At 32.2% G+C, this 23,392-nt stretch overlaps 1 protein-coding gene across 1 annotated transcript in view; it reads right to left on the reverse strand.

Moving 5' to 3' along the window:
• The window catches only part of LOC111622109 (carboxypeptidase D-like), a 178,877-nt gene that overhangs the window by 22,497 nt on the left and 132,988 nt on the right, over positions 1 to 23,392 (reverse strand). The window contains exons 17-20 of the mRNA XM_023364424.1: positions 22,863 to 23,058; positions 22,647 to 22,782; positions 17,210 to 17,341; positions 12,197 to 12,304 (exon numbers count right to left, since the gene is read on the reverse strand). Of these exons, the coding sequence (XP_023220192.1) occupies positions 12,197 to 12,304; positions 17,210 to 17,341; positions 22,647 to 22,782; positions 22,863 to 23,058 (572 nt within the window). The remainder of the gene's footprint in view (positions 1 to 12,196; positions 12,305 to 17,209; positions 17,342 to 22,646; positions 22,783 to 22,862; positions 23,059 to 23,392) is intronic.

The following is a 23,392-nucleotide window of genomic DNA, read 5'->3' on the forward strand; positions in this document are numbered from 1 at the left end:
GGAGCGGTTTAACCAAAAGCTACAACTTAAATCGTATGTCTTTATGAATTGTAAGTAATACAAATAATAATTACTAGTTTGTACAATTAATGTAATTGCTTTAAGTATGTTCTATGTAAATTGGCAGTTTGGATAATATTGCTAAGATGACTTTGTGAAATTTTGTTCGGAAAGAAAGGGCGACAACTAATATCGAATGAATTTCGGTGTAATATGCGAATATCAACCACAGGTAAAAACAAATATTGTTAAGATATGTTGTAATTGTCAATCTATTTATTTGAATTTTGTGTAAATTATAAGAAAGCCATATTTAAAAGCCCAGTAGTCAAGCTGCTATCTACGACCCTGTTTGTTCTCCAATGATTATCGTCGACCTTGTTTGTTATCCAAGTTGTATATGAAATATGAAATTGTCCATCCTGTTCGACATCTGTACAATAGTGGTTTGTGTTTTATGGTATGTTTTTAAAAAATTTTTTTAAAAAAACAGTTTATCTACTCGCGTATTTTTGTACAAATTTTCTTATGTTTTATTTTTTATGTCTAGTTGGCTGAAGAGGGGCCAATGCCCGAAACGCGTAATGTAAAAGGCGTCCCAACTGAATAAATAGTCAATAAGTTGCCAAGTGTTGATATATGTCACCTTAGTGTGTCTGCAAAGAAAGAAAAAAATGTGGAGTTTGTTTCTTCAGTTTTTCAAAAATTTCTCTAGCATTCTCTTGAATGATAGTCATACTAGTTGCATCTTTTTTCAATTTCCTTTATTTTATCCAAATTAAAAGCAATCTCCAGTTTTTCATGGATAGAACATCTTTGTTTCTCAGATGTGATTTTCATTACTCATTTAGCTCTTTGTGTCTTCTTGATTATATCTTTCTTAGCTACGATTGTGCCTGCTGTAGACCTGTTCAAGCCATACTGCCTAGCAACATCAGACATCTCTGCCCACTCTCTACCTTGGCTATTATCTCTTGCTTGGTTTCTATGGTGAGCATGGTTCTTGACACTCCACTCTTTTTATGCTCCATAATATTATCAATTTCTGTTTGAAATAAAAAGTTCAGAAAAGCATTCACAAAAATTCAGAGAACAGAAATCAACTAACACATGAAAGAATTATGTAAATGTGAGGCCCGAATGTAATTCAAAATTTTGGTGTTAAAACGTTAACGAATACCCGATAGGACAGTAAAACTCTCACCTTTAGAAAATAAAAATTGATGCAAACTTATGGAGTGCCTGACAGTCTCGCAAAGACTAAAAAATTATTGTCAGAAAAGTAAACAAAAAGCTGGAATTACAATGGAGAGTTTCAAAATTCAGGGAAACACTATCCAATTGGTATCGGGTTGAGCGTCGATGTTGACGTCTCCCGCACTCCGAAAGGTTTCGAATTGTTACGTGAAGACAAGGGAAAATCGATTGGTATTCGTTATTTTCTGTCTCTTCTTTTTATATTTGTTCAGTGAAGCGTTCATTGTCCGATCATAAAAATCTTTCGCGAAAGTGTTTGTTATCCAATTTGTTCGTTAACCGATCACCCACTGTACAACAAATTCGAACATAAAAATTATGACAAAAGTCTATGGATGAAATTTGACAATTAGAAATTATTTTATTTGTTATATTCTTTTGTAAAACAACTCACAAAGTTAACCCAAAATCCAGCAATTAAACTGTTGTACGAATGTTTTCATCTGCCATCAAGTAGACATCATCAGGTGGAATATTATGATTCTATGAGAAAATTCTTCATTTAGAATTGCACTTGCTGTGTAGTAGATTTGGTGCTTGGCTATTAGCAGATACAGATGACATCAAAATCATAATAGTCCACCTGACAATGTCTACTTGAAGGTAGATGAAAACATTCATGCAACTGTTTAATTGCTGGATTTTAGGTTGACTTTGTGTGTAGTTTTTTGATCCAGTATTGTGTTGTTATTTGTTATATTCTTTTGTATATTTATATTTTGGTTAAAACATTGTTTCAAAGTAATATGAAAGTTTATCATCAGGAATATAGTTAATTCTGTTACTTGTTTAATGACAATTATATAAATACTTAAAAATGTTTAACCAGAAAGAGAGAGAATTTTATTCAACTTAAGGTTTATCCATTAGTCAAAAATTTTTTATATCTTTCTGGTTAAACATTTTTAAGTATTTATATAATCCTCACATAGAAAATTTTATTCAACTTAAGGTTTATCCATTAGTCAAAAATTTTTTATGTGAGGATTAATTCTGTATACAGATACAGTACATTAAATCTTTCATATTTCAAACTTTTGTGCAACAAAACTTAAACAACATACCACAAAAATCTGACAAATGTTTAAAATCTTACAGAAAAGCACAAACAAACAAATTTTACTTGATTCTTTAAATTTTGAACAAATTTTTGAATTTATGCTTCTATATTGCATAATCTATAGGATTCATACCAATCTCGAAAAGTCAAGAATTTTAAGAATGGTTGAGGAATATTTCTATTTCACAGGAACAAATACATTTTTATAAATAGTATTTGATAGTGTTTAAAATTTAGAAGAGCTAATGACTGATCATTTAATATTTATTTGCATAAACAAAAATTTCTAGTGCATGTATAGTAGACATTAAAATAAAATTTATGTTTGTATTATTATTCTTTGGAGAACTTCTAAAAACTTTAAAGAAAAATATAATCAACTTTTAGGAATTAATTTTTTAATTTATGATTTCAATTTTATAGAAATTTTTAGATGATTTTTATTTTATTCAATTTTCTTATGATCTCTGAATGATTCTGTTTAAAATAAGTCCTCATTAAAGCTGAGATATAACTGGTGTGTAAATATAACAAAAACTTTGTTACATTTCAGTATATGAAGACCCTTACGAATTTTCCAAAAAAATTTTTATTGGTTTGTACACTTGGTACACCTTCGGTACACTTTGTTTTCATGCCAAAATACAAGCAATTTTTAGTCTTGCTGTCAAATTTGTTTTTGTCAGGGAAATTTTGAAATTTTTACCTGGAAAAATCTGAAAGTATCAGGAAATTTAAATCGTGAATACAGGTAGGAACCACAATCTATTTTAATATTTTGAAAATATTCTATAATTCACTAAATACTCCATAAATAACCCTAGAGATTCATTATGGAAAGTGATTTATGTTTAGTTAAAATAATAATGATAAAAATAAGCCTAGGTTTATTTTTGGAAACTTATTAGTAAAAATTATTTCATTATTCATCAGAATTATAATACTCAGTTTATTTATTGTTGCACTTCAATACCTCCATATCTTTGTTCACTAGATTCATAAATTTCAATGTTAATCTAAGTTTATTACTGAATTTTTTCTACAATACAGTGGAACCTCGCTTAATAAGCATAATTTGTTCCAGAATCTTACTCGTAATGCGAAACACTCGTTAAGCAAAACAGTTTTTCCCATATAAATTAATGTAAAATACCCAAATATTTATTCAAAAAAACTTATACAATATACATAATCATCATCATCTTTTCTTCTAGTATGGAATGAACCAACATGGAATGCAAATTTGATTTGTAAAAAACAAAAAAAAGTCACAGATATGTCTGATAAACACTCCAAACGATATGCCAAATTCTTGGGCTATGTAAAGACTATAATTATTGGGTTGTTCAGAAAGTAATTTGTTTTTTTTTCCATGGAAAAAAACAAATATTTTTATAATAAACTAGCTGCAAGGACCCGCTTCGCTGGGTTTTTATTTGTGGGCAAAAAGTAACGATACTGAAGATTAAGATAATTACATTATAGCCAATCTTACCCATTTTCACAGAATGTAAAAATTAGGTCCCCCGTCTCCAGACTAATTAGAGAATTTTTACGTCCAGTCAAATGAACTATTTTCAATTTGATCAATTTTCTGGAACGTTTACAATCGTTCTATAATCGAACCAAATTGAATTCGAAAATTTTTAAAATCGAAATAGAAAATCTTCCACTTTCAACCACTTTCAGCCCCATATCTTCCGCACCCTTATAGCTATCGAGACGCAACCACCGTAGTGCACGAATGGAGACTTGGGGCTACTACCACATATAAACACCATTCACGTGTGATGTGTAGTTTTGGTGGAAAAGTGAAATATAGGGACATACACGTCCATTTTTAAATATATATAAAAATGGACGTGATCAAAACTTATGAACGTGGAATCATGCTACTACCAGAAACGATGACAACAGGTATTTGACCAAAATGGTCAATATATAATTCAATAAAGTATTTATCTATATATATATATATCTATATATATTATATAATAACTATACTTTATTGAATTTTATATTGACCATTTTGGTCAAATACCTGTTGTCATCGTTTCTGGTAGTAGCATGATTTCACATTCATAAAAGTTTTGATCGTTGCTTACAAAAAACTGATCCAAGTGATTTTTGACATTGTCATTTCAAGTAAATGTCTTACAGTTAAAAAAAATTTGTATAGACCGGAACAAGTAATAATCTGAGTGTGCTCGATCTGGCGAATATGGTTGGTGTGATAGCACGTCCCATCTAAGTTATAACAGTTTCTGACGAGTTACCAAACTTGTGTGAAATTTGACATTATTGTGGTAAAACACTATAACTGTTGATCAATTCTGGTCACCTTTTCTGTTTGATGATATTACTCAGTTTGTTTACTTGATGGCAGTACACTTTTGAATCAATTGTTAAATTGTCTGGTAAAAGCCCCCAATAAAATTTCCTTAAAATCCCACTAAAGAGAGCATCTCTCTTTAAGAACATGTGGAATCCATATATCGAGCTTTGAAACGAAACCAGTTTGTTTCAAATAATCATAAACGGTTCAATTTGACAAATTTAATCTTAGTGATTTCACATACTGTTATTGGCAGTTTGTTTCAATCAGTACCTTTATTTTGTTTTCATTGGCTTCAACTGGCCATCCAGAACGTGGTGCATCTTCAATATTGAAATTGCGAGAATGAAATTTTGTAAACCAGTTTTGGCACTGTCTTTCTCTCAACACATCATCTCCATACATGTACCATAATTTTTTTCTTGCTTGAACAGCATTTTGATTTTTTGGTAATAAAAAAGCAAAATATGCTGAAAATGATGCTTTCGATTTTCCATATTTAATGGGACACAAAAAAAACAATTGTACAGAATCAAACAAAATTTTTTACAAATAAGCCTTAAAATGTCAGCTATCAAAAATATATAATGAAAATTTGGTTTAAAATGAAATTGGCTGGTAAAAGTACATCTAATTCCTATAGTAATAAAAAAACAAAATTACTTTCCGAACAACCCAATAAATATTAGAAAATTATTAATTTGACAAGAGGTTGGAATTGGTCATTAAATTTAATATGAGATGGCAGCATAACTGCCTATCTGTAGTCAAATTAATTTATTTCTAATATTTAATTTTTGCTTGTACATAGTCCAAGAATCTGGCATATTGTTTGGTGTGTTTATTATATAATGGGCTGATATATAATAGCATATATAATGGCATATAATGGGTTGTTGATTTTTATTCGTAATATGTGTGAACACAAGTTTGGAAAAATGCTAGTGGAAAGACTGCTAAACACAGACTGATGGAGCATGGGCACAGGACTTCCCCTCTTCTCATCACTCGTTATGCGAGTCATTTTTTACAATTTGTTTTGCTCGTTATGCGAAATACTTGTTGTGTGAGGTTAAGCAAGGTTCCACTGTACTTTTAACTCATTTTCAGTTATTTCACAAACTGAAGCATAAACACTATTCTAAACTGTATGTATGCAATATAAGAACACTTCAAAACCATAATCCAGTTAAATCAATGGAGGACTTCATTTGCAGAAGGTCTTAATTTCAAGTCCTGCAAATCCTCGCTTCTTTCTGTTCGCTTCTTGATTCATTTTTTCAACATTGATTTGACGTTTTTTTTGTTTGTATTAAACCCCTGTCCGTAGTGAGGGGACCTCCCAGAGATGGTTTAGTAACTCTTCTTTACCAACCCTGGGATCTGAATGCCCACTCACGTGTTTGCCATGCATGGTGTCCCATATGCCAGAAAAGGGGATCCTGATAGTTGAAGGGCAACATAACGTCCCCAACACACTGCTTTGGCCCCTGCTTCAGATAAATGGGAGGCTCAAATCAGGCTCCATTTGAGTTATTCTTGACCTCGGCCTGGAGTCAACCGATTGATCCAGACTGTCAAGCAGGGACATGTCTGCCTAGTTTTGTCATATCAGACAAGATGTGCTCTTCTTGACTCCATTGTGACAGTATAGCTCCTGGGAAACCCTGGTGTAACGGTCTATGTGATTCTCCCATGTGACGGCATCCCCTTGTTGGGCCCTATGGTGGATGGGTCACTAGGAGCTGAAATATTATTTATAAATATGGACTCCTAAAAATACAAAGCTTCCAAACACAGATAAGTTACTTCCAGTAACAACCAACATTTTCAGTGCTGCAACCTACTTGATAGTACATGCAACTGGAGATAAACCACTATCAAAATGCTATCCATTTCTTATCCAAAAAATATTCGAATCAACCATTGGGAACCTGCTGAAAGAAATAGCTTCACCTCAACAATCAGGAAAACTTTTGGCAGCAAAAACACTGGAAGACATGGAAGTCACTGTCACCACACATGGAAGTCTAAACTCATCACATGGGGTGATATCCAAGATAGATCTGATGTCTGAAGACGAATCAGATCAGTTTGTCAGACCAAGGTGTCGCTGCTGTCCAACACATTTCCATTCATTAGATGTTTTGTAGGTATCAACTTGCCATCTCAATTCTTACTTTCAACAAGCCAACATTGCCATCTTTCATTACAGCAGGATATCTGCGCTGTCCAGTTCGACTGTACATTCCAAGCCTGTTGCACTGCTTCAAAGGCCAGCAGATTAGACATTCTCAAACATCCTGCTGGGGGAAGATTGTATATGCACAGTGTGGAATTGAAGGTCACCAGAGTACTGAGTGCACCAATACTCCATGCTTTGTGAATTACAAAGATGCCCATCCTGTCTACTTCTGGAAATGCCCTGCATGGCAAAGAGAGAAAGAAATCCAATGCATAAAAACAGTTAACAATCTACCTTACCCAGAGGCTTGTTGCATGGTCACTTCAAGTGCACCATTGAAATTGTAGTATTTCAAAATAGCTGCAAATGTTTTCTAAGGAATACCACAAAGACATGTGGAGTTCACTCCACATGTCTTTGTGGTATTTAGCATGACGAGTGAGAGATTCCTTTGGATAAACAGATATTTCTGTTTATTCAAAGGAATCTCTCACTCGTCATGCTAAATGTTTACTAATTCAATATAAAAACACCCCTACCTAATACAGGGGTTATAAAAAGGCCAGTAAGAACTAGGGTTTCTCATTTCCCGGGAAATTTGCCTCCAGCGGGATTACGGGAAATTCCAGGATGAGATAGTAAAATAGAATTTTATATGAATAAAAAAGATCATACATGAATATCATAAATCACTTTTAGTTTCTAGTAAGTAACTAAAAGTGTAGGGCCAATCTCACCCATACGAACACATTAGGCTCAATTAATTTATGTTCTCCTACATTATAAGATGAAAGTAAAATAAAGCATTTCATTGGGAGTTTTAATGATTACGAAAAAAAAATACTATTTTATTTCTAAAGATGAAATAAAAAATAAACTAAAGTGCGATGAGTGATATTTACTTTCAGCGAGTGCTCCGCTGTTCAATGATGCGCAAACACAATACATAGATATTACATGAACTAACAAGTAGAGACTTGTAAAACATAGGTAATAATATGCAGTAAAAACCTCAAAATTTCTCTCTTAGGTGAGTCTTCGAGATTCAACTTTTCGTATAATAAATAATAGAAAGAAAACCTGACATGATAAATTATTTTTGTATGTTTGTATACTGGCACAATGAAGTGACCTTCTTTATCAACACTTGGCAAGTTTTCAATCTTTATTCAGTTTCGACAACAATGGTAAATTATTATTGAAATGCGAGATTTCCCGGGATTTTTCTAGTAGGGAATAAACAGCGAGAATGCCGGGAAAACGGGATCCTGGGAAAGAAACCCTAGTAAGAACCCACTAAACACACAAAGAGTGAAAGCAGCTCTCTCTAAATCTAAAAAATCAGAGACTTACTCTATGAGTGAGTTCTCTGACATCTCTGATGAAGAGAATAATAAGGAGGTTACAAAACCAACATCACCTCCAAAAGAAAAACCTCCTGTGAGATTAAAGAGGGATACTCTCACAAAGAATGCTGCCTCAAACACATAATGAATTACAAAATAATCCAATGGAACTGTCGTGGTTTCCACAACAACTTCTCTGACATTAAACACTTGACATCATCTACCTCATCTCTCTGTGTGGCACTCCAGGAAAACCCTTCTAAAACCTGGCGAAAGTATTTATTTAAAAGGATTCAATTTCTATCACAAGGATGATGATAGCTACAACCATGCCAGTGGAGGTGTGACTATTCTGGTTTCAAATCGCATCCCATCCTTGCCGGTACAAATAACCACTGATTTGCAAGCTATGGCAGTCAGGATTTCTATTGGATAACTGTCACAGGTTTCTATATATTTGCCACCAGATATCAGAGTCAATGAGGATGAATTGGATGCCTTGGTTGAACAGCTGCCAACTCCATTCCTTTTACTTGGTGATTTCAATGGTCACAATCCAATGTGGGGCAGTCCCGACATCAATTGTCAAGGCAGAGGCATTGAGAGATTTATAGCAATCATCAACTGTATTTATTTAATACTGGAAAATCCACTATAGCATGATTAAAAATCTGTTAGACAATTCCCTTGGTAATCTTTTGAATCTGTTTAACCGAATATGGATAGAATATGCTTTTCCTGACTCTTGGAGGTTATCGATTATCATTCCCATCCCTAAGCCAGGCAAAGATCACAAGTATCCCTCTAATTACAGACCAATCTCTCTGACAAGTTGCCTGTGTAAACTCTTTGAGAGAATGGTAAACAGATGCCTGATGTTCCACCTAGAGGAAAAGAACTATTTTTCACCACATCAGAGTGGATTTCGTAGGAACAGAAGTACCACAGACAATTTAGTAAACGTTGAAACATCTATATGAGAAGCGTTTGTTCGACGACAGCACTTAGTGTCTGTGTTTTTTGATATAGAGAAGGCCTATGACCACTGCTGGCGATATGGAATACTTTGTGATCTGCACCAGTTCAGATTGCAGGGTAATTTGCCAATTTTTATAAAAAACTTCCTACAGAATCGAAGATTTCAAGTTAGGATGGGCACAACTTTATCTAGGCTTGTGAAAAGCCTAGATAAAGTTGTGAAGGTGTTCCTCAAGGTTTTATTTTGAGTGTAACTTTGTTCCTAATTAAAATTAGCAGCATAGCTAACTGTCTCCCACCTAGTGTCAAACATACTCTGTATGTGGATAACTTCCAGATCTCCTGCCAGTCTAGTAACATGAGTTTTATCGAGAGACAACTGCAAACCTTCCTAAATCGTATACATGATTGGTCCAAGACCAATGATTTTAGTTTTAACAGGGAGAAGACCTCTTGCATCCACTTTTGCTGAAGGCGTGGTTTGCACCTGGATCCAGAAATTCATCTAAATGGGGTTAAGTTTTTCGGTGTATATTTGACCAAAAACTGACATTCTTACAACATTTGCACAACTTGAAGAGTAGATGTTTAAAATCTCTGAACCTTCTAAAGGTCTTCTAAAGGAACATTTGTCTGCTTATCCTGGGGAGCAGACAAATGTTCTATGCTTAGGATTTATAGGGCCATTGTCTGCTCAAAGCTGGACTACATATGCATTGTGTATGGCTCTGCACGAGAATCTACTCTTCGGATGTTGGATCCAATCCACCATCAAGCATTGCGTTTGTGCACTGGTGCTTTTCGAACTTCTCCTGTTCAAAGTTTGTACATGGATGCTTATGAGCCTCCACTATCTCTTAGGAGAGAACAATTGTCTCTCTTTTATTACATTAAACAGAAATCTCAGAATAAACTTTCAGCTGATTGTTCAGATACTCAGTTGAAAAGATTATTTGCAGCTCGGACAAGTAGTGTCCCTACATTCAACAAAAGAGTGGAGAATGTAAGCAACACGATTGACCTGGACACAAGCAACATCTCGCATGTTGAGGTTAATAGTATTTCACCTGGGTCAACCCCATCGATAAATGTTGACTTAATTAAGCTTAAAGCAGTTCCCCAAAGAAACCACTTGACATATAGACAGCACTTGGCAGAAATTCAACATTGTGACAGGAATTTAATTCCTATATACACTGATGGATCTAAATCGGATAACTATGTTGGCTTAGCCTTTGTTTGCCAGGATAAAATCATGGCAGAACAAATAGCACCGAATTCTTCCATCTTTACTGCAGAGTTGCAGGCTATTTATTTAACCCTAAAGTATATAAATAGAAAAGATCATCGTTGCTGCGTGATTTACACTGACTCAGTTAGTGCACTTCAGGCTTTGATCTCATCCAAACCTAGTTCTCACTCTATAGTGATTAAAATCCATAATCCGATTTGCCATCTTGTGAGGAATCTCTCTATAAAATTTTGCTGGGTCCCAGGCCATGTAGGTATAAGAGGAAATGAAGAAGCTGACGCAGCTGCAAAGTCAGCAAGTCCTTCTCAGCATACAATGTTTATTGAAGGAGGTGACTTGAACCTAGTCATTAAAAAACGACTAGCAGAGAGATGGCAAAATGTGTGGAATGCACAAGTCCACAATAAACTATATGAGATCAAACCTATGATAGGCTTTCTTATGTGTCCAATTTTCTATGACAGGAGATCTGAGGTTATTTTCACTCGTTTGAGAATTGGACATACTCGGTTGACTCATCAATACTTTTTGAAGGGTGACGAGCAGCGCAGTATTGCAACTGTCCTTTTAGTATAAAACACATACTGCTCGATTGCTCTGCCTTTGAGACCAGGCATAGACAGTATTTTGGGACAGGGTGTTTGACAGAGATTCTGAGCCAGAAACCTAATCTTTATAATGTATTGGACTTTTTAAAGGTCACTAATTTGTATAAAGAGATTTAACTATTTATTTATCTTCCACCTTTTTGTGTGTTGTTTGTTTGTTCTTGTTATTTTATATAATATATACATATTAAGTTGACAAATTAACCATTTTGTGTGGTGCAGCTTGGCCTTTGTGGCCCTTGTGCCAAAAAACTGCAACCAACCAACCAATCTTTGGCTACTTTTTCTTGGACAATTCTCAAACTGGCCATTGATTGTCGGACACATTGGCCAAAGCAGAAAGTAATCATAAATTCTTGTATACTTTGGCTTCTGCCACAACTTGGCCAAAGCTAGAAGTATCCAGCTTTTCCCAAATTGGCTAGACTTCGGACATTGGCCATAACATTATATATATATATATATATAATTTTTTTCATTGTAATACTATGTATCTAGAAAATTTTATGCTGGTACATACCAATGTAAAGTTTATAAAAATTTAAGAAAAAATTCTTAAATATACAATACGTACAAATTTAGTCCTTTCATATGCACATGAGGAAATAGACTAAAGTACAAATGTGTCTACATTTGTATGTATTGTCTATTCAAGAATTTTTTCTTAAATTTTTGTACTTAAATTTGTCCTGGCAATTTTTTATAAAATAAAATTTATTAAAATGTTGAATATAAGTAATTTTGACTGTGATTTTGTGTTAGTCAGCAAATTTATACTTGATAAAAGAGTCATAAATATTGTGAAGTAGTGTAAACATGACAATAAACATTTTTCAAAAATGTGTTTTTGCTGTTTGAAAGTATAAATTTTTACACAGCTGTGTGTTTAATGAAGTAGTGCACATATTACATTTGCAAACTAACTTTTTTTGGGTTTTGACATCTTTGAAATTGAATATACATTAGAATCAAGAAAATATATTTACTACTTGTAATAAAAAAGATCAAAACATGATATAAAAACTAATTATTTATAGTAATAATATTTTCATTTAAATAAACCTAAGAACTTATTGAATTCTCTTAAATAAATACACAATTTAAATTACTTAATTAACTTGCCATAAATACAAATAATACATTTTTAAAATTTGCATTTGAATTGATTGAAATACCTGAATTTCTGCAAGACGTATTTCCAAAATGCATCCTTACATGTGTTTTTGCATAGGTAGAGGCTAACTGATGGAATATAGATCTCTCAATTACTGTTAACTGCTTTTCTGTAGGAGGAAAAAAAAAATTATGATTATTTTTCAATCAGTCTATTAGATAAGATATAATTTTTTATCTTGGCATAAAAAATGCTTTGAATAAGAGAATTATAATATCTTAATTATCTTACTAAAAACAGATATTAAGAAATTAAAAAATAATATATTAGTTTTCAAATCACAGAAAAATCAAATCCTTTCTCCAAGTAAGATAATTTGAAAAGCCTATTTTCACCAATAAAATGTTGCAAAAGGATATGTGAAAAATTAAATTCTATCTTTTCATTGTCTCTATTATTTTTGTTTGCTACATTGACTTGGCAGAGTCAATTTAGTTCAAGGCAGTCCTGACTTGAAAATTTTGAATTCTCACTTAAATGACCATTTGCTGCATAGCTTCTAAAGATTAGTTGCAAGATATCAAATTTATGTATTGAATTGTATTTTATGAATTTGAGAATAAGTTATTTTACTAGTTGTATTGTTCTATATACTACTAGCTGTTACTCGTGACTTCGCCCATGCGGATTTCGCAAGCAAACACCATTTATATTCATTATTTCAACAACCATAGTAATTGTTATATAACACCTACTTCTGAGAATCAAACGAATTGTTTTCAATTTGATCAATTTTCTGGAATGTTTACAATCGTTCTGTAATCGAACCAATATGCAATAAACAAATTCGAATTTAAAATGGTTTGAACATTTGGTTAAAAAATCGAAATATATAAAAATATTTGTAACAATGTCTGATATGTTATCAATTTAATACATCTAAGTACTCAATGAAGACTAAATGTAGTTAAAAACAAAAAAAAATCACATCTAAAATAGAACAGTAGAAGCCATTCTTCAGCCACTTTCTCTTGGATAATTCTCAAACTGGCCATTAATTGTCAGACACATTGGCCAATAACATATATATAATACAGTAGAAGCCATTAATCCTTTCCCTCTCTCCTGCGAGAGGACTTCGAAAAATCCCTTCTTAGTATGCATTTTCATGACGTACCCTAACTGCGTACTAAATTTCACCTCTTTAGGTTCAGCAGTTTGTTCTGGACAATGGTCAGTCAGTCAGGACAAATAATTTTATATACGAGAAATGATCAAAAACTAACGTTAAAAAGCCTGCAGTGAAAGTATTTTATTTCATACAACCAATACAGTCAACTGATAGTTCAGTACATACATTAGGTTATTTTTTGACATAGTCTCCATATCGGTTTAGGCACTTGTCACTTTGTGTGATGAGTTTGAAAATTCCCTCCTGGTAAAAATCCTGTCCTTGTGTGTTCAGCCAAGTTGTTACGAAGTATATTACTTCCTTGTCTGAAACAAATCGTCATCCTGCTAGGTTCTCCTTCAAGCAAGGAAAACAGGTGAAAGTCACTTGGAGTGAGGTCCAAGCTGTAGGGAGGGTGATCAATGATGTCACAGCGAAACTGCTTCAACAGCATGGTGGTCTTCTGGGCTGTATGAGGTTGTGCGTTGTCACGAAGGAAGATGATATCCTCAGTGAGAAATCCTGGCTGTTTCCTCCTGATTGCTTCATGCAATTGTGTCAAGGTCTCGCAGTATAGGTCACTGTGTGCCACTGCGATCCTCGTTGGTGAAGTTTTCTCTACCGGCCACAAACTTCCAACACCATTCTGCAACATGCTGATGAGACATTACAGTATCTCCGTAAATCTCTACCAGCTGCCGGTGAATTTCAGCCGCAGTTATATGCTTCGCCCACAGAAATTGAATAACCGAGTGGATTTCTTCGTGAGACCAGTTTTCCAAACGAGTCACCATTTGTGTTTACCTACAACTAGCACTGTAGGTGGCGGGTGACTGAAACTCTGCACAGTTGCCAACCACATGTATTGGAATTACGGCACACTTCTCATTTCTCTATAAAAAACAAAACTCCAGGAATATCAGCCTTGTAACCTTAGTTTTTGATAAACCCTCATATTTAGATGAATGAAAAGTTTCATAGTCATTTCATCTATTGTCACTATTATGTCCCGTAAAATAATTAAATATAAGAAATTTCAATTTATTAATTATTTATTACACTGTTGACTTGGTATAACACACTTCAATAAAACAAAGACAACCTGTGGTTTCCAATTTATTGTCTGGCCATTTCAAATTCTGATAGTTTTATTGATATGCTGTTGAGTTAAATTGGCAGTTAACAGTACAAATTTAAAAAAAATTGGTTTAATTCACAATATTTTTTGGCCACATCTATACTTTATAATTGCTACTGCATAAACACAGCGTAATCCTTGAGATAGTCTTGATATAGTACAAGCAAAAAAAAAAAGAAATGTTTTGTTCCTACTTTTTTTTAGAATTTTTAATTAAACTGAAAAAAATTAAAGAAATGCATTAATTTTGAAGAGAAAGCTTCAAAGTTTAACTTCCATTGTCTCGCCTTTCCACGGAATCTGACACCGGTGAGTAATTGTGTTTACAGCTGGTATTGTCTTTTGTGGAACATTCTCATAAAATTTACAGGAGGAGAAGGTTTTAAAGTAGGGTGAATACTAGCTGGCTGTATATTTTTAAATATTTTTCAAAAATTACGTTTTTTATTGCGACTTCCGATCCCCGACTTAATTAAACATATATATAATAAAATCTATTAATTAAAAAAATTAAAAAACTATTGGAGGTCATTTTTGACATTAGAAACTAACTTTAAATAACTTTACCGAAAGAAAATCCGTGTACTAGGAAATTTGATAAAAAATCCCATAAAAAACAATTAAGCGTTAATCATGCGTCATTAAAGGTAGATTAAAATCGCAATAAAATTTTTTCGTGTGGAAAAAAATTTTTGTAAAAAATTTGGAGACTTAAAAAACATCCAAAAATAAAAAAAAATTTTCCCGGAGGATCCATAAGACCGTTTGTAACACTATGGAACCTGCTCGAGCGTGGGCACAAAGGGGAGATGTCTGAATAGAATGAAAGGTAAGCTGATAAACAGTGGGTTGGCATGTGATATGGGTTGTTCTTACATGTGGCAGATATTGTTCCTCCTTAGAATGTGACCACATACAATATGATCAAATGTCTTGGACCCCAAGGACATGTTATTTCAAGTCAATGCTGTACTTATACAGAAATTTTACTTTGGGAAGGCTTTTCATGTCAAATATTTTTAATTAATACAAAAGGCAAAAATTAAATTAAATAAAAATAAATAGGAAAAATAAAAAATGGCCAAAGATCTAAAATTGGGTTATTGATTAACAATCAAATCTAATTAGCACAGTTATATTTGATAAACTAGGCTTTAGATTTTTGGATATTGGACTTAGATCTAATTCTATACAAATATAAACCAATCTCTACAGACTGTAGATACTTTTTCAATTGTAAATTTGCAGACAATAAAAATGCCAAGTACACAATAAAGGCATTTATTGTCATTGGGAATTATTATAACAATTATGAAACAATATCATATGAAAGAAAGAAATGAATATCAGAAAACAAATATATTAAATTACTGTAGCCCATATATTCTATAATTTCTTGCATTTTCTAATATTCAGATGAACAATAAGATAATATATCTCAATATATTTCATGTAGATTAATATCAAACAATAGTAAAATTATAGTGGTGCAATATGCACCACTATAATTTTCTAAAACAGGAAATTATTCTAACTTTAATATGCTGATGGTGATATTTCAATAGTGATTATAAATATATCTTTAATAACCATTATAACAAGACACAACATAAGACTGTTCTTAAAATTACTATTATGTTATATTCATGATTTTGATGAAATTCATGTGGGAAATAACAGTTTATATTAAACAAAAACATTTGTTTAATTCAATTTACATAATTATTTAAAGTTGAAACAGTGAAAAAAATGTGTGAGTTAAAGAAACTTAAATAGAATAATATTAAAGTTACACACTCAAAGTTCTTACAAATTCATGAAAAAAATCTACTTTCTTGGAGTAATCTAATATATAATCGAGACGGGTTGATAATAATAATAATAATAATAATAATCAGCGCAGAGCCCAAACGGTTAGGAATTGGAAGCTGAAATTTTGTACACAGTTAGGGTACGTCACGAAAATGTACACTAAGAAGGGATTTTTCGAAATGCCCCCCTGGGGGGAGAGGGACAGGATTAAGGCTTAACACTTCCATCAACAATGGAAGTGTCAACAATGGAATTGTTAAGAGAAAGCGACGTGCAATACGCAGATGCAGTTTTTTTCGTTTTTGCGGGAAATTAAACATATTTTTAGACCCATCTAAAAATTCTCAAATTAGTCTGGAAACGGGGGACCCGATTCTTGCATTCTGTGAAAACGGGTAAGGTTGACTGTAACGTAATAATCTTTATCTTGGTTATCGTTACTTTTGCCCGAGCAACACCGGGCCCACCTGCTAGTTATTAATAAATCTCACATTCCTAAATACTTTTCACTGGAATTCCAAAGATTTTAAAATATTTGAACTCTCTCAGTTTAAGAGCTGACAGGAAATATCATTCAAAGGAGATGATTTTGTGTTAAGAATTTTTTTGGAATTGAATGCATTTGAAAAGTTTGAATTTGAAGACTACATTTTCTTTTAAAAAATGTTGATATTTGTGATAAGGCCCCCAAAGATAGACTTTCTTTTGGTCAGTCTGAAAGTGCTCAGAAAGATGAGATTAATAAGCACTTCAATAAAATATCATGAATCATGTAAAACATAGAATAAATGAAATTAATAAAATATTTTAAGTACAGTTTCAGACTAATTTTACTCTTATTTCTGAAATATCTTGCTTAGAATTAATGTGAAAATAAATGTTTGATTATATTTTATTAAAATTACTTTATAAAAAATTTTCTAATTAACAGAATTGCCACTTCTCATATTTACCTTTATCTTTCCGAAATGGATAAGCAGTGACCAAATTGCCCGAAAACAATGACACAGATAATAAAAAGGGTACATTCTTTATCCATTGTTTAATTGCTTCTGTTTCACTTTGGATGATAACTTCTCTTGAATCTAAATAAAAAATACAATTTACATTATAAAATGATTATAGTAATAATTGTAAATCACCAAATGATCGCCTGAATATTGGGCTATAATATGGCTAATTAAATGATTGGTATAAAGTAATTTGACTCGAGGTAGACATTAGGTGCCATCTCTTAATTAAATTAATAATTATAATTAAATAAATTTAGAACCTAATGGAATAAAAGAACTGGCCCAGGACGGGGCTCAAACCCGCAACCTCCGCTTGCCATGCGGTGCGCTTGCCAGTTATGCCACATGTACCCCTAGCGAGTCTTCGCTTCCAGAAGTATATTACCTTTCAGGCGATCGGTTTGTGACTTATTGTATATTACTTAGGCTTTGCGATGCTATTACAGTGGAACCTCGGTATACGTCTGCTTTAGAATACGTCCAATTCGGAATGCGTCCTGTTTAGACGAAACAAATTTTGCTCGGTATACGACTTAATTCAATTATACGCGCCATCTATGAACAAGTAACACTATCGGTGTACTACACTAGACTAGACGTTCGCGGTGCTACGGTTTACAACTTTGTTAAATTTCTTCTGATTTTAATTTGTAAGTAACATTTTATTATCTGTATTAATCATGAATTGCAAAAGGGCAACAGAAAAATAAAAAAATGACTAAAATCACAATGAAACTGAAAAAAGAGATTGTTGAGAAATGTGAAGGTGGCACGCGTGTTCGAGATTTAACTGTTGCATTCCGTATTCCGAGAACGACGATATCGACAATCGTGAAAAATAAAAACATTATTAAATTTGCTAATGTTGCGAAAGCGAACGCTGCGAATCAATTTCTAAACATAGATCGAAGACATTAGATCGTGTTGAGAAATTGCTTTTGCTTTGGATAACTGAAAAACAGTGTGCTGGCGACAGCGTATCGGAAGCAATTATTTGCGAGAAAGCTAAAAAGATACATGCTGATCTCATAAAAAATCAAGCAGGAACTAGCCAGGAAAGTGAGGCGTTTCAAGCCAGCCACCTTTTTTACATGAGAACGGATTAATCATTTTTACATTACTTCTTATGGGAAAGATTGGTTTGGTATACGTCCTATTCGGTATAAGTCCAAACACCAGGAACGGATTAAGGTCGTATACCGAGGTTCCACTGTATTTATAATAATTGTATTCATTAAGAGCACAAACTTAAACATAATGTATAATTAATAAATTTTAGAATATTTCTAAATTTAAAATAGTTTGGCTACACTCTTGTAATATAGCAGTCAATATATATTTAAAAATTTTCATCTGTGTAATGCTTTTGGAATTATATATATGATAAAAAAATATTTAATGTAAATTATTAATCATTTAATTCAGTGATAAATGATTATCTTGATCAAACTTACATAATCAATTATAATTCAAAAATTTTTAACAGTAATTTTTACTATTTATTATTATAAAAAAATTAATATTTGTATTAAACAATTTTTCTATTACAATAATATTAAATAAAAGTCTTTGCATTAATTTTCTTTATATAAATTGAAACAACTCTAGAAATTTATTTTTCATTTATACAATAAATTAACATAAGCCAGATGAATTACCAGAATTTTTGGGCTATAATATGACTACTTTTAATAATTGGATACAAAGAAATTTGTATTAATTAATAAATTAATTATTAAATGAATCACAAAATGACAGCCTAGCCACCTACCTCTTGTCAAATTACGTTGAATCCAATTGTTAAAAGTAGTTATATTATAGTCCAAAAAATCTAGCTGGAATTATTTCTATAACTTCTATTTTCCTATACAGAAAACAGAGCAATAATAGTGATACAGGACAAACCTTTGAATAGGACCAACAAGCAGTTGATTATGTTTATATGGCTACTCTGCAAATTTCTAAAAGATAATTGTGTTTTTCAATGTTCTACAAAATTTAAATCCATTACACTCTCTACATGAATTTTCATTTGAGCATCATTTTGAAAGTAAACCAATGTTTTGGGAAGAAGCAACAGGAAACATTTGAACTTTTTAATTTATTAATAATTAATTTTTTCATACTACATTTAAATGAAGCAAATCAATTTAAATATTTATTTTCATTCACATATCACTCCCTTAGACGTCTTATTCTGTAGGAAAAATTTGAGAGTGATGATGAAATAAATGCAAATTTTTGGCTTGAAAAGTTTTTGTTTTAGAAAGGTTTAACTTCTCAAGGGTTTTACTATACAGTGGAACCTCGGTATACGTCTGCTTTAGAATACATCCAATTCGGAATATGTCCTGTTTAAACGAAACAAATTTTGCTCGGTATATGACTTTTGTTTGGTATATGACTTAATTCAATTATATGCGCCATGTATGAACAAGTAGCACTCTCGTGTACTACACTAGACTAGACGTTCATGGTGCTACGGTGTATAACTTTGTTAAATTTTTTCTGATTTTTAATTTGTAAGTAACATTTTATTATTTTTATTAATCATGAATTGCAAAAGGGCAACAGAAAAATAAAAAAATGACTAGAATCACAACGAAACTAAAAAAGAGATTGTTGAGATATATGAAGGTGGCACGTGTGTTCGAGATGTAACAAGATTTGACTGTTGCATTCCGTATTCCGAGAACGACGATATCGACAATCGTGAAAAATAAAGACATTATTAAATTTGCTAACATTGCGAAAGGGGTTAAATCAATTTCTAAACAGAGATCGAAGACATTAGATCATGTCGAGAAATTGCCTTTGCTTTGGATAACTGAAAAACAGTGTGCCGGCGACAGCGTATTGGAAGAAATTATTTGCGAGAAAGTTAAAAAGGATACATGCTGATCTCATGAAAAATCAAGCAGAAACTAGCGAGGTAAGCGAGGTGTTTAAAGCCAGCCATTTTTTTTACATGAGAACGGATTAATCATTTCTACATTACTTCTTATGGAAAAGGTTGGTTTGGTATACGTCCTATTTGGTATAAGTCCAAACACCAGGAATGGATTAAGGTCATATACCGAGGTTCCACTGTATTTACAAAAGATTTAGTTAAATTTGAAACTATTTATAAGAAAGGTTTATATAACTGATACATTTTTATTTAAATTACAATTTGACTTTTTTGTATTTTTATTGTTTTTTATTAAAAGCCTGTTGTATTTTTTTATTTTGGGTCACGTCTTTCAGTATTGCTCCCATACTGTTAAAATAAAAAATAACTACTCAAAGTCAATAAAATATCTTCAGTTGTTTCAGACAATTTAAAAAAAATTATTATTTTCTTTCAAATACATATTGTTGTTGAAATAAAATAAAAGTCTGATTAATTGGAGGTTACTGATCAATTAACATGGAGATTTGTCCATTTTTAATTTACAAAATAAATTCAATTTATCTCCTATTAATATGTCTGAAATGCCAACCTATTATAGAATCAAATATTCTTTTGTTGTATTTCTAAAATTTAACAAGCAACTTTTAAAATTTTTTAAAAATTTTTGAGAAATTTCATATTTCTAACATTCTACAGTCGACCCCCCTATAAGATCATTGATTATTCCGTTTTATATGAATTCCATGTTGTACGAGTCACTTAGATTTTACAAATACATGTACCGGGCTGTGAACGGCTCACAAATTTGTAAAATTTAAGTGACTCGTACAACATGGAATTCATATAAAACGGAATAATCAATGATCTTATACGGGGGTCGACTGTATTGTATATTTTAAGTCCACACTTTATTCTTGTCTTTATAAGTATTGTTTCACATGTACTGGACAAGACCATCTGGCATTGAATATCCTATTACTAAGTTATGGGATCTTATGGGAGCATTTCACACATTTGTCCAGCAGGCAGACACCAGATACCCAGTCAAAGGTAGCCAGAGAATATCTAGGTGTTGTCCATTATCAGATGCTGGATATCTGGCACCAATATACCAAGGTCATTGCAACCTTTCATACAATCTATTCAGTAAGTATATGGAAGCAGCAAGAATATATGGTTCTGATAAAAATTAGAAACTCCATGTTTAAACTGATTGCTAATCAGAGATGTGTGAAAGTAACAGATCGACAGAATATCCAGCATCAAATAGATGTAAAATTAGGCTAATTGTTCAACTAGTTTGATATTACAGCTAAAGACAAAAGGAGTCTACAATAACTTTTCTGGTAATAAATTCTAGACTGTTATCACTATAAGTCAAATTATATTTTAACAAATACTTCTGCTTGTGAAGTAAATTAAATAATGATGAATAATTTTAACTTAATGTATTGTAGTCAATTGTGCATTCTGTTTTCCAAAATTCTCTTCTTCTGTTACAAACCAAAATAAATTCAGTTTCAATTCAGTCATATAAAACTGTATTAAGATAAATTTTAGATTCATATATATTAAGAGAATATCAAAAAACTAGATTAAGATATGACAACAACAACATTTAAATAACAACAACTCAAAGCCTGAGTAGTATATAATAAATTACCAAACGATCGCCTAAATATCGGGCTATAATATGGCTAATTAAATGATTGGAATAAAGTAATTTGACATTAGAGGTAGGCGTTAGGCGCCATCTCTTAAGTAAATTAATAATTAAAATTAAATAAATAAATTTTAGAACCTTCTGGAATAAAAGAATTGGCCCGGGACGGGGTTGAACCTGCAACCTCTGCTTGCCAGTTACGCCACCTGGACCCCGAGCGAGTCTTTGCTTCCAGAAGTATATTAGATTTAGATATAACCTTACTTGGTTAAATTACTTTATTCCAATCATTTAATTAGCCATATTATAGCCCGATATTTAGGCAATCGTTTGGTAATTTATTATATACTACTCGGGCTTTGAGTTGTTGTTATTTATATATATATATACATCGCCGGGTATTGCGTTAACTGGCTGAGTGCTGTTATGGATGTGGGCGAAGGAGTCGTCCCCAGTCAGTGATGTATTTAACCAAGTAAGGTTATATCTAAATCTAATATACTTCTGGAAGCGAAGACTCGCTCGGGGTCCGGGTGGCATAACTGGCAAGCACACCGCATGGCAAGCGGAGGTTGCGGGTTCAAGCTCCGTCCCAGGTTAGTTCTTTTCTTCCAGAAGGTTCTAAAATTTATTTAATAATTTATTTATTTAATTTTAATTATTAATTTACTTAAGAGATGGCACCTAACGCCTATCTCTAATGTCAAATTACTTTATTCCAATCATTTAATTAGCCATATTATAACCCGATATTTAGGCGATCGTTTGGTAACATCATTTAAATACAGAAATATGTATTAATGTAAATAATATATACATACCAAAAAATGTAGTATCCAGATCAATGCCATTACTATTTAACATTCCCATTTTGCTATAGCAATTGTTTCGTATTGCTGCTACTGCTCCATCTGGATTTAACAAAGGAGCAATATGGATTCTTGTAGATTTCACTAACTGTAAATCATTGAAAAAATATTAATTTTTATCAATAAAATTAATTGTCTAAATAGCTGAACAAATGAAAGTATAGTTACATTTGTAATAGTTGTATCTTTACCATAATGCATCAAAATGAAAGTGGCAAACTGTAGAAGTAATTCAGTTGTAATGATTTCATTTCCATGCAGACCAGCACTATACATAATTTCAGGTCGTCCCAGTAAATGCTTTTGCGGTGGTGTGCCAATTTCCAGAACCCATATATCCCTTTTCTGCTTAGTTTGTCCAATACTATACAAATTGAGAAATTTCATTAGTATAAAAAATCTTTTAAATGAAACTTACTTCTTTTAAATCCCATACATATAAAACTAGAAATCTTAGAAACTTGAAAAGTTATATTTAGTTTAAACTGCTCTGAATCACAGCAAAAGATTATATGTTTAACCAGATGGATCTTGTGTAGTCTTTAGCTTATACATATATAATTTCCACTTTCTTTCACTCTTAAAAATTTAACAGTTTTTAAGAACTTTTATGCACTTATCTCAGATCTTTAATGAACAAACATACTGTACCTAAAGAATGTATAGCAGTATTTTTATTAATTTACCTTAAGGTAAGA

Source organism: Centruroides sculpturatus, unplaced genomic scaffold (genome assembly GCF_000671375.1).
Source record: "Centruroides sculpturatus isolate CEXI.00-Female unplaced genomic scaffold, Cexi_2.0 scaffold308, whole genome shotgun sequence".
NCBI classification, from domain to species: Eukaryota; Metazoa; Arthropoda; class Arachnida; order Scorpiones; family Buthidae; genus Centruroides; species Centruroides sculpturatus.